Source organism: Solenopsis invicta, chromosome 4 (assembly GCF_016802725.1).
Source record: "Solenopsis invicta isolate M01_SB chromosome 4, UNIL_Sinv_3.0, whole genome shotgun sequence".
Taxonomy (NCBI): Eukaryota; Metazoa; Arthropoda; class Insecta; order Hymenoptera; family Formicidae; genus Solenopsis; species Solenopsis invicta.
In genome coordinates this window covers 910,737-923,027 of record NC_052667.1, presented here as the reverse complement: position 1 = coordinate 923,027, position 12,291 = coordinate 910,737, and the positions used below count along the sequence as shown (strand labels likewise).

Sequence of the window (12,291 nt, the reverse complement as noted above, 5' to 3'; positions counted from 1 at the left end):
TCAAGATTAAATAAACGACAAAAATTAATTCAGTTTATTCAAATTTATTATAAAATTTTGCAATATAAAAAAGATATGTTACACGATTTTTTTACAATGAATCAAAATAATTCACATAAATTGTCAAGTTTTGTCTATGTAGAAATCATATTAAGTTCTTTTTCGTTACAAAGTAACCATTGCGACATATTTTCGGAAATTTGGAATTGTGATCTCATTAGTGATATTAGCAACAATATCCATCGACTATTAATTGGAGTGTAATCCTTTTCTACATCTCTGTAAACAAAATAATTATGTACATGACAACAGTGTTGAAAACAAACAAGATTAATTAATTCATTGCTTCATAATACTAACCTGGATAAAAGAGCTGCAACAAAATTAGCCCAGCTTTCAACATTATTAGGATATGTAAATATGTTTTTCTGGGCTTGTCTAAGACCTTCCTTCGTGCTGAAGTGACTGTATGCTGATGCGCAAGCAACATGTACAATATTAGTTATGGACGTATTTCTGCTTAACGTTAATGCTGTTGAAGCACATTTACGGAAGATATCTAGATTGTTGTTCAATAATAAGACTCGAACGAGACGTATCCAATACCTAACGTCATCTACAAACGACATATTTGTTATAAAGGTTAAACTTGCAGATTTATTATTTAATAATACATAACGTGAATATTACTTACTAGGATACCTAAAAATAGCTTTCTCGAGTATTCGAATAGCTTGAGTGAAATCTCTCTGAATAGCTTGATGATATGCTGACAGCGTGACGACGTGATAACCGTATTCATGATGATTTTCATGCGATTTTAATTCATTTAATACCAAAGAAGTCAAATTGACGTCGTCATGCAAAATTCCTAATGCAGCGGTCGCTAAGAAACCAGTTACGATAGGCGGTTCTATTTGTATACATTGAAATAGCAGGGTTTTGACAGCATCTGCCCCTTGGAACATATAAGCAATTGCGGCCATCGCGCACAAGATATTAGCTTTATCCGCCCCAGTGTCTGCTAACCAATGTAAAGCTGCCTCATATGTATTATACGATTCTTCGTACTGCTTGGCTAAATATAAATCCAATATTTTTTGATTTTCATTTAAATTTTAGGTTTATATTTAAATTTTATAAGAAGTTGGATTAAATGATTAAAAGTTGTAAGTAAAGGAATGTGAGATTAATGTTCGTCATATTGTGGGAACTTATATTTTAATAAGATAAAAATGTCAAAGATTTTTGTACCTTTAAATAAGGATAATGCAAGATGGCATTGAGAATTAAAATTTGCACATTTCACTTGTTTACATAATGTTACCGCTTCTTCATATTTTCCGATTTGAATCAGGATGCGCGCTAAATTAATGGATATCATATCCCTTTCTTCATCCTCACTTAGTTTTAAAGCTGCGGCAAATTGTTTAGCCGCCGTGTTGTACAATTTCAGTCGTTCCAATAATAAACCATGGGTATTTAAGGCGTAAATGTCATATGGTTCACGTTCTGAAGAAAGGTTGAAATTTTTCTTCAAGTACAAAGAAGGGATATCACGTCAAGCTGATAGCACTATCTACTAACCTGTATACCAAGTAAGAACGTCGGCAGCTGCAGGTATCGCGTGCATGTTCTCGATAACATAAACCAACAGTGGATCTTTCTTCATTGTGGGATTCAAGAGAATTGTAAGTACCCAGTGAGCATAGCCTAAAGCCGCTTGATTATGATAACCCAATTGCGTTGAATGCCGGAATAGATCCATTGCTTCCTTCCTCAGAGTCTTCTCCGCAATTAATCCTTGTCCAATCCAACTATTCACGTAACTAGGATCCGCACGTTGCGCTCGGGAAAATGCTTCATTCGCTTTGTAGACATCACCTGAAAATCAACGATAAATAATTGTCACATAAAATGTGTATAATTCTAATAAAAATTTTAAAAAAAGTTATCTTTCAGTACCTAGATGCAAATATAATGTTCCCAGATTGCTCCAAGCTACCGCATTGTTTGACTCTATATCGATTGCCATAATAAAACAATGTTGAGCTAGGGCATAATTTTTTACATATATCGACATACAAATAACACCAAAGAGATTCCAATGTAGCCACGATTGTGGGCAGAGTTTAACGGCGTGTTTTGCAGCCGCGTAACACTTAGCTGCCACATCGTTCTTATTGATTGTAGAACCACGATTTAGTTGCATCGAATAACAACACGCTAAATCATGCCATAATAATGCAGAATCTTGCATAGATAGTACTCGACAAAAACATCTAAAAATAAAACAGTATCGAAAATTAATTTTAAAATATAAAAATAATACTAATAATAAAATGATGATAATATTCGTAAAGATTTAATTTGATATCATACAAACTACTGTACATATTAATAATCGCGTTTAAATGACATTAGTTTCATCTCTCAACACTCACATTATAAAATGATTTAAGAATAATTTTTTACCTTATTGATAACATGAGTATTTCATCTCCTTTAATATTTAAGTATGTCTCTATACTGTCGCACTTTATTAAAACAGATTTAACTCTTAAATAGCAATACTTTTCTGGCATGGTAACTATTCTATAGCACACGTCGCCAAGCAATTTCCAATTACAAAGCAGATCACTGCGTATCATAATAGCATCTACTAGACTGTCTGTTGCTTGTTGTAGATTTTCTCTCGCGCGACATAGAAGATGTTTCGCGATATTTTCTCTTGCCAGACCTAAACACGCTTGTGCTAGACCTTTTAATGCAAGAATATGCTGTTTGTCATTCTGTAATATACTCTCGAAGTTTTCTTTGGCTTCCCTATGTTGACCAATGAGCTAGAGAAATTTTGTATCAATATTATATTATCCATATTTTCATATAAATTTTACTTACTAGTTTGATATTTGCGAGTTGTATCAGAGGATAAAGGGATCCTGGGCTCAGCTGTAGCGCGCGTTGATACGATTTCAGTGCTGATGTATGAGCGCCGCGTACCAGGTATGCGTCCGCCAGAGATTCCCAGCTATGGCTGTATAAAGTGCAAACTTGTGAGAAGGAATTTCAAATGCTCTGTAACACATTAAAATAATAACAAATTATATATTATACTTGTCGTTAGGATCAGCTCTGATCACATGCTGTAATGCCGTAATAGCTTGACCCGCGTCACCTTGATCCAAGTAGTGTAAACCCAGTTGAAGCCAGGCCCATCTCGGCCCAGTACCTTGCATAGTTACTTTTTGTAATAATTGTATATTGGCATCCTATAAACGATGATATATAGCAATATTAGTTATAGACTAATGTTAGTCATATATAAATTTGTATTCTGTTTGAAAGAAAATTAAAAAAAAAAAAAAAGATTTGCGTGGCGCTTACAGTATTCTTGAGAAGACGATAAGTTGTGCTCAGTCCAATACCAGCTTCCTCGGAATTCGGGTTGATTTGTAATGCGGCGTGGTAACACTTTCTTGAACGTTCTAGATCGTTATTATGTTCGCGATAATAATGTCCTAGGTAAACCATGCATTCCCAATTATTGCGATCCATTTGGACACCATTTAGAAATGCCATTAGACTATGATTGTAGTCTCTCATATCCCAATATATTTTACCAAACAGCAACCAGGCTTCAGAATTTTCTAAAGCTAGCTCGAGAGCGTTAATTGCTTCCTCGTATCGTTCATGCTTTTTTAAATGCAACGCTTTAAGAATAAGGACTTGGAATTTAGTTTCATCTTGCGATTCCAAATTATCCAATATGGCTATAGCATCAGGTTCATCTAATAATATATTTGTACGTGCGTATATCACTTGCAATTGTATGGAAGGCTCGATGTTTAACAACTGAAATGCAAATTTATTACATACTGATAAATATTGAGAGATTTATAACGTTTGTATTAATTAACACTCACCTCTTGGCACATATGACGCGCTTCTAGCAATTTTTGCTCATTGCTACTTCTACTTATTGCTTCAAGCAATCTTAACTTGATTTCATGTTGAAATTTGTCTTTTAAAGTTGTCTTACAAAGTTTTATTGATTCTAGTGCTTTTCTGGAAGCATTCTCAGTTTCTTCCCAGCAGTAAAGCTTATAATATACTTGGCTTAACATTAACCAAGCATAAAATGATTGTGCATTTATTGAGATAACTTGCTTCAAATAATCACGTGAGTTAGTTAATTCACAGGTTTTTTTCAAATATGCTGCCTTTGCAATGAGTGCAGCCTCAGAATTTGTTTTCAGCTTTAAAAGTGATTCATAAAACTGAGTTATGTCAAATTCAAGCTCATTTTTACATAATGCAGCTTCTTCATAATAAATATGGCATAACCATTCTATTGTACAAAGAAACCAATTGTATTATATGAGAGTATAATAATGCATGAAAAATAAGAATTGAAAAATAATTTACCTAGAGGACAAGTATCCTGTTGAAATTGAGTATGCATGTCTTGAGCAGCTGCCAATAATTTTGAAAATTTATTTGAATCATACAACACCTTTAAATATTTTCTATAATACTCTTGTCTATTCACTAGCTCTACATCTTTTATTACAGATGCTAATACACTTTCATAAAGCTCTTGATGTTTGTTTAATCTATTATTAGGATACTCTGATAAAACCCATACTAAAGTCTTATCAATCAAGTTTATCTTTTCTTTGGTAGAAGCCTCTCGTAACACACTAAATGTGTTCAATGCTTCTGACAATATTTCATCATTCTTGATACGCAAGACAATCTCGGAAATTTTATTCACAAAATGTGTGAACTTAGGTGACTCGCTTAAACCATAAATATTTGTCTCTTGTTAATCATTATGTAAGATGCTATAACTTTAAATAATATTGTGTAGCAATATCCTACCTGTCCAACTGCAACAGTTTGCAGTAAGCTAAAGCCAACTTTCCCCAGTTGTCATGGTCCTGTGGAGTTTTTTCATAGTGTGCTGCTAAACCTTGCCATGCCAATGGATTATTTGGTTGTGCCTCCACAGCTTTTTGCAAAACCAAGGGCACCTGCGACTTAAATTCCTCCACCTCCTGCATGGAACGGGCTAGCAAAACTAACGCCGCATAATTACTTTTGTCTTTCTTCAAAATCTTCTTACACTTCTTCATAACTTCCAGATATTCATTTTGCTTGAAAGATTCGCGGGCTTCCTTCAACAGGCTCTTTATGTCATCCGACATTTTGCTTGATTTTGCTCTCTGATAAAATAAAAGTTTTTGTCAGAGATTTTATGAATCTTTGATAATTATCTAGAATACCCCCGCCGCCTCCAATTTTTACGAAATTAGGCTCATTCGATGCGTTTTCACACGAAATGAACGAATCTGGGAAAAAAAAAGTATTGCTCTGCCTCGCGAACCGAGATATCAAGCACTAAAGTTGGCAATTATTGAGGTTAGGAAATCTGTCATACCGACGTAATCAGGGAAGAAATCCGGGATTTTGGGCTCGAGAAATCGCTCCTGGTGCGAAGGAATCATGCAGAGCAAAGAGGTATCAAGAAGTAAACTAGTACTTACCCCGTTTTATTTACTCCCTACTTTATCGACATTCGATTATCTACGGCACCGTCATCGAGTCATCTCAGCCAATGCCGATGGACGAACGCACGTCGCACCGCGAGCAGCGAGCAGCGACTACGACGACGGGAACGCTGGCGTATGCACGCGCCTTGACGTCGCATACATGTGCGTATTGTATGTACACCTACCGTGCGAACGTGTGCGAACGTAGGAGTCGGGAGAGGTGCGGAGATAAAAAGCTGGTAGAGCCGCCAGGAGGCCGTCCGGATGGATTCGCTCCGCTCGTCGTGTTTACGTTCATCGCTCGCCTTATTCTCGATGTCCACGCTGATCTAGATTCACGCCACCCTCTCTTCCCAGTTTGCATCGTCGCGTATCGCCCGTGTTCCTAACCTAAAGATCACCCCCACCGCACGCGAGGGAGATGAATGCCATGCTCCTTTGATAGAGGCATCACGTCGTCGCCGACATCACCGACACGCACCGGACCCCCTCGCAGCCCCCGTCGCATCGAGGGACCGTCGTCGTCGATCGACCGAGAAAGGCTGACGACCGGGAAACGACGATTGTCCTAAGTATAGATCCCTCCCCCGTTTTACGCAGCTTCTCGTAGCTCCTTGTGTCGCACGCAGCTTGTCAAGAATCCGCGTCGCGTCGTGTCGTTCGCGTGGATACGTGGGGTGTGGCTGCCGGCTCGTCGTTGTCGTTTTATCGTCGTTGGTTCGCGATTATTTTAGGCTATGCTGGCCACGCGAGTCGCGGTCGCATGCCTACTGCGCGGAGGATTCAAGGTTAGGTGAAATTCTCGCGGCTATAGTGACAATTGACTATTCGATGGATTTTAATTTATTCGCGAATTTTATTTTCTTTTTTCTGTTTTTATTTTCTCAACAGTCTCAAAGCTCCGTGCGTTCTTTCGCGATGCGACAAGATAGCGATACGCCGTGTTTCTCGATAGAACCGCGGAATGATTTGCACATCAATTATGCTAACGGTTGGCTTTTGCATTTAGGTACAATTACTATACCTATAAACACAATACTACGTATAGTAATGTCTGTCCCTCCTCCATCCTCCAACAATATATCTGACAATAATAAGCTAGGCGGTGCCAGTCCTAGTCCGATTGAGGGTATTGAGGGGATTGAGGGAGTTCCAGGGCCGAGTTCCTTGGATCCTATGCATTCAGTGTTGCCACAAGATGAGGAATCTGAGGATTATGGAGAGGATGAGGAGGAGGGTGATGAGGAAAGCAGTGAAGGGGAGAGTGAAGTAAGTTGGCATCAGTTTTGTTTGTATTTTTTTTTATTTTTTTGTTTTAGAGCTCACAAATTGAAGCAGCAATTGCTTTAGTTCTATCTTTGGTGTAAATAAGATGGGAAAGTGATTCCATTTCTTTTTATTATATTTAGCTGTTAAAAAAGCTAAAGTTTAGTGATATATACTTGTAATCAACAATTTGCTGTGTTAATAGATTAGCGACAGTGGATTGTTCTGCGATAATGAATGTACAGTGGAAGTTGAGAGCAACAATTGTCAATCACCTGTATCACAATCTCAAGCGGTCCTCTCTGAACAAGTTCAGAGCCCAGTATCGCATAATAATGTGCCATCAGATGCAGTTCAACCTCAGAGAAAGCGAAAGTCTGAAACAGAGTGTTATTTACCTTGTAAAAAACTTAATCCAGAGGACAAACCTCATACAATGTGAGGCTGCATCTTTTATTACATAAAAATTATAATTGTGTGTGGTTCTTAATGGCTTTTCTTTTCTGTTTTAGGACTGGAAGAAAGCTGGATGATAAAGGTAAACATGTGAGATGTGTCATTCCTACCAAGGACAACCCTCCTCCTGAAATGAGCAGTTGGCTTTTGCAATTTCAGGTATCTACTATATAATCTTAATATTTGTAAGAAATGTAAAAAATGAAAAAAATTTATGATATAATTAATATGAAATATATTTAGTCAATTATATCATGTAATAATTAAAAAAAAAAAAGTGAAAATGTACTTTTTGCAGAGATGGTCAAATGCAGAAAGGATGCTAGCGATAGACGAACTAATAGAAAGATGCGAGCCTACGCAAGTGCGTCACATGATGCAGGTGATAGAGCCGCAGTTTCAACGAGATTTCATATCGTTGCTACCGAAGGAATTGGCGTTATCGGTATTGGCGTTCCTGGAGCCGAAGGATCTCCTGAGAGCGGCTCAAACGTGCCGAAATTGGCGATTTCTAGCCGACGACAATCTACTCTGGAAAGAGAAATGTAAGGCAGCTGGTATAGAGGACTTGAAAGATCTACCACCACCGAAACGAAAGAACTGTCGAAATGGCAATCATAGTTCGTCACCGTGGAAGCAGGCCTACATGCGGCAACACAATATTAAAATGAATTGGAGAACGAAGCCGATTCGCACACCGAAAGTGTTGAAAGGTCACGACGACCATGTTATCACATGTCTTCAGTTCTCTGGCAATCGGATAGTCAGTGGTTCGGATGACAATACTCTCAAAGTATGGTCCGCCGTTACGGGCAAGGTAAATTAAATGTCGAATGCATAAGGACATAAAATTTGATTGTTACGAGTGAGAGAGGAGATTATGTACATGCCGTATTTTTTTCTCGATGTTTCAGTGTTTACGGACATTGGTTGGGCACACTGGGGGCGTGTGGTCTTCACAGATGTCCGGTACGATAGTAATCAGTGGTAGTACAGACCGTACTTTGAAAGTGTGGAACGCGGAGACTGGTCATTGTATTCATACATTATACGGTCATACGTCGACAGTTAGGTGTATGCATCTGCATGGTAATAAAGTTGTCAGTGGTAGTAGAGACGCGACACTGAGAGTGTGGCAGGTGGACACAGGGGAGTGCTTACATGTGCTCGTGGGACATCTAGCTGCGGTCAGATGTGTGCAATATGATGGAAAGTTGGTGGTCAGTGGTGCCTACGACTATATGGTCAAAGTTTGGAATCCGGAACGTGAGGAGTGCCTTCATACCTTACAAGGACATACTAACCGCGTTTATTCCCTCCAGGTAAGTGTGCTATATGCGTTACTCTTAGATGTTCACTTTGATCCCTCTGTCGGCATTGACATGTTCGATTGCTGTTTCCTTTGTTAGTTCGACGGTGTGCACGTTGTTAGCGGTTCATTGGACACGAGTATAAGAGTGTGGGAGGTAGAAACAGGTGCTTGTAGACATACTCTGATGGGCCATCAGTCTCTTACCTCGGGAATGGAGTTGCGTAATAATATCTTAGTATCGGGCAACGCTGATTCCACCGTCAAAGTATGGGACATTGTTAGCGGTCACTGCCTTCAAACTCTCTCTGGTCCGAACAAACATCAATCGGCGGTTACTTGCCTTCAATTCAATAGCCATTTTGTGATTACGTCCTCTGACGATGGTACAGTAAAACTCTGGGATGTTAAGACTGGTTTGTATATTTTTTTATCGCCGCTTATTTAGAATTTCTGATCGGAATGCGTATCGATCGTCAAGACCAATTTGTGTTGTGTTCACAGGTGATTTCATTAGGAATCTAGTTGCTCTGGAAAGTGGGGGTAGCGGCGGTGTTGTGTGGAGAATTCGAGCGAGTGATACGAAACTAGTATGTGCAGTAGGTAGTCGTAACGGTACCGAGGAGACTAAACTGCTTGTCCTCGATTTCGATGTTGAGGTAAAATAGTGAGCTCCACCACTTGGACCCAATCGCCCTCTTTGTACGACTTCTGTACATATTTTTAATTAAGTAGTTTAAAAAACTAATCTACGCTGTACAATGATTTATGTATTACATGGTGTGATTGTGATAAGACTGTGTACGCGCTGTAAAAATCGGGCAGTTCTTGCAGGGTTGGGAAGGAGGGAGGGAAGGAAGGAAAGAGGGACGGGCGGGCGAAGGGAATGAGCTATAGCGAATGATCTCCAAGTACCCGAGAAATTATAATTATATCGTTTTGTCGGAGCGCATGTGCGTGTATGGTGTACAAACGTAAGATTTATAAGACTCATAAACTTACGGAGAGGATGAGGGGAAGAGAGGGGGGGGAGGGGGAAGAAAAACGAGGAGCTTATCAGTGTACTTCTGAATTTTCGCTGTTATAACGATTCAGTGGAATCATCAACGATGCAAAAGTAACAAACATCCCTAATGAGATTCATTGCAAGTAAAACAAATTTATTATGTGGGCATTTAGGAGCATTTGTCAACGGTGGCAAACAAAAACGAAGCGACCGAGACGTACTGTAAACTGCGAGGCAAAATGACATTTAATCGAAGAATCTCATACCTCCTGGAGCAAACGAGAAAATTTATAGACGACAATTCCGATACGACATTCGGATTGTACAGATCTTTTTATGAGAAATTTCAAACGTTTGTTATATATGCGACGTTTGTATAATTTACTGCTTCAGATTGATCAAACTGAATTTGTTAACAACACAACTTGAAAGCCTTCTACGGTCGTAGTTAGATCTTCGTGCTTGTTTTAATTTGTGTAATTTTATATACTTTCCTCGAATTCAATGAACTACGCGGTCAAATATCTCTGTACTTTGAAATCACGCTGCCTCGAAAAGCGTTTCTAACTCATATTCGATTATTGCGAGAATTATCATCACAGCCTCAGTGGTCGAGTTGGCTAAGACCCCCGTACCGGAAATTCGGGAAGTCCTAGGTTCGAACCCTGGCTGAGGTGATATTTTTCGCAATAAATTCTTTACAATTTTTTTCAGGGGAGAAAAGGATTAATATTAATTTCAAATTTAATAATATGTGATACTATCTAATCTTGTTTAATCTACAGCTGTGTTATGACTGAAAAAACAATTCGGCGCGCAGTTCACTGAATTCGCGAAGAAAGTATATAAAATCACACAAATAAAAACAAGCACGAAGATCTAGCTGCGACCATAGAAGGCTTTCAAATTGTGTTGTTTCATTAACGGTCAAATATCTCTACTTTAAATTTGTTAAATTTTCAGCTTTGATATTTCTCGCGCGATATAATTTTAGATTTTATTTGCCTGTATAAACATTGATCTGGTTAAAAACAAATATTTTATAAATATTTATAAGCCAATATTTTCATATCATTAATGTTTATTGAAGGAAAAAGTAATTTTTTTCTTGTTGCAGTAAAAAAACTTTCAAAATCGCACGTTTTACTCCGCTGTGGTGCAATATACAAATATAAAGCACTTTTTTGTGTGCAATATGGATTTACAAAACATAATGAATCGGTACAAGTGACACAAGACAAAACAATAATCTTCGTTTTTGACAAATAAGCATTGCCAATATTGAGTGAATTTGTTAAAGGAAGAATATTTGTATTAACCAGATCTTTACACTTAGTACGAATCATGAAGACTTAAAAAACATTGCATCATTGTCATTGACGAACTTTACATGGATTCTACTGAATCATGTCATGAATGACATCGGATAATGCAATTTGTGCAAATGCATCTTTATTATTGGACCTAGGTTAGACTAGGTGTCGTGTTTATTTGTATATTGCTCAATAGTTTATATTATAAGAATGTGTTACCTGTTGTATCATTTTTTTATAAGAAATAGAAAAAGATGTTGCTGCATATTTTAGATTTTGTTTTTTTTTTTTAAATTTATTACAAACTGTAAACATATTCTTGTGCTAAGAAACATATTTTGTACAAAATAAATGTTCGATTTTGACCTCTTTCTATACAGCTGTGGGTATCATCTCGTCATTGTATTGTACTATAATCATTGCATAGAAAGTGCATCTCATCATTTTGCTTATATAATTATTTGATTAAATAATATTCAGTCATGTTTTACAGACTTTTCAAAAAGCCTGTAAGTGCTATCAAAAATTGTAGTTTGTTGCACAAGCTATCCTGATGTTTTACGTTGATCTTCTCTCGACAATGATAAAAAGCGTACAGCCGTCACACATTACTTCAAGTTCAATGTTCTCTCGAAGATCTTCTCGTTCAACGAAGTAATTTTCACCACATTTGCAGCGGTAAAACAACGTGCCTTCGAGAGCGGATTCCTGAAGGTCATCCGGCGAGATTCGCGCGTACACCAGACTGTCCTTTCCTTCTAATTGTTCCTGCTTACAGGCTGCATCATACCGCTTTCTGGATGACGGATTTCCGAGTAACCGCCAAGCTTCGTTGACGTCGTGATACTTTTGAATGTCCGCGGCGTTATTCTTATCAGGATGAAACTGCAGTACGCGCCGGTGATAAGCACGCTTAATCTCCTCCTGAGTGGAATTCTCGCCGCAGCCGAGCACCACGTAATAATTTAATCGCATCTTCACGTCTCAGGATAGGATACTGTGATTTATAAGAATTGGAAAGGCCTCAAAAGAAGAATAATAAGGTATTCTTTGCAGCTAAAGATTCTTCTTTTCAAAGGCCTGGGTATTAAATTTCTAACCTAAAGGTGATTAACCACACCATCACCATACACCCGTGCTGCTGCTGCCGCCTTGTGTACATATAGTACACTAGCGTCATCTGCATCCATAATGAACTTTCTACAATAAGCTATTGGCTATTAGTTAATAGTAGAAAGCTCATAAACAGAATAGCAATAATAATTAATTACGCTTATAAAATCAATGATAATTTGATTGAATCCTTGACAGATTTTACATTTTTTGTATAATAAAATAAAAACTAATAATCGAAATTATTGCAAATTAAAATATTTTATATTAAAA

The 12,291-nt window shown here is 37.8% G+C and overlaps 3 protein-coding genes across 7 annotated transcripts; 1 reads left to right on the top strand and 2 right to left on the bottom strand.

The window, feature by feature from the left end:
- Positions 1–28: 28 nt before the first annotated feature.
- LOC105195777 (tetratricopeptide repeat protein 37) lies at positions 29–5,775 on the bottom strand. 2 transcript variants are annotated; one of them, XM_011161380.3, is made up of 14 exons: positions 5,550–5,775; positions 4,885–5,228; positions 4,429–4,802; positions 3,927–4,351; positions 3,388–3,855; positions 3,118–3,272; positions 2,902–3,037; positions 2,476–2,843; positions 1,966–2,282; positions 1,588–1,884; positions 1,255–1,512; positions 695–1,078; positions 361–616; positions 29–279 (listed from the first exon to the last, which is right to left on the bottom strand). In XM_011161380.3, exons 2-14 carry the CDS (start codon positions 5,208–5,210, stop codon positions 135–137), a joined length of 3,909 nt encoding a protein of 1,302 aa, XP_011159682.1. In that variant the 5' UTR covers positions 5,211–5,228; positions 5,550–5,775; the 3' UTR covers positions 29–134. The 2 variants fall into 2 exon arrangements, with proteins under 2 accessions (XP_011159682.1, XP_011159681.1); XM_011161379.2 differs by lacking the exon at positions 5,550–5,775 and adding an exon at positions 5,444–5,533.
- Positions 5,606–11,172, top strand: LOC105195776 (F-box/WD repeat-containing protein 7). 4 transcript variants are annotated; one of them, XM_011161374.3, is made up of 8 exons: positions 5,606–5,717; positions 6,565–6,824; positions 7,027–7,259; positions 7,334–7,436; positions 7,576–8,094; positions 8,192–8,599; positions 8,687–9,002; positions 9,091–11,172. In XM_011161374.3, the coding sequence occupies exons 1-8, from the start codon at positions 5,621–5,623 to the stop codon at positions 9,252–9,254; spliced, it is 2,100 nt and encodes a 699-aa protein (XP_011159676.1). In that variant the 5' UTR covers positions 5,606–5,620; the 3' UTR covers positions 9,255–11,172. The 4 variants fall into 4 exon arrangements, with proteins under 4 accessions (XP_011159676.1, XP_011159679.1, XP_011159678.1 ...); XM_011161377.3 differs by lacking the exon at positions 5,606–5,717 and adding an exon at positions 5,896–6,127; XM_011161376.3 differs by lacking the exon at positions 5,606–5,717 and adding an exon at positions 6,155–6,343.
- Position 11,173: 1 nt separating this feature from the next.
- On the bottom strand, positions 11,174–12,086 carry LOC105195778 (dnaJ homolog subfamily C member 24). Its single transcript, XM_011161381.3, has one exon. The coding sequence runs from the start codon at positions 11,878–11,880 to the stop codon at positions 11,464–11,466; it is 417 nt and encodes a 138-aa protein (XP_011159683.1). The 5' UTR covers positions 11,881–12,086; the 3' UTR covers positions 11,174–11,463.
- Positions 12,087–12,291: the final 205 nt, after the last annotated feature.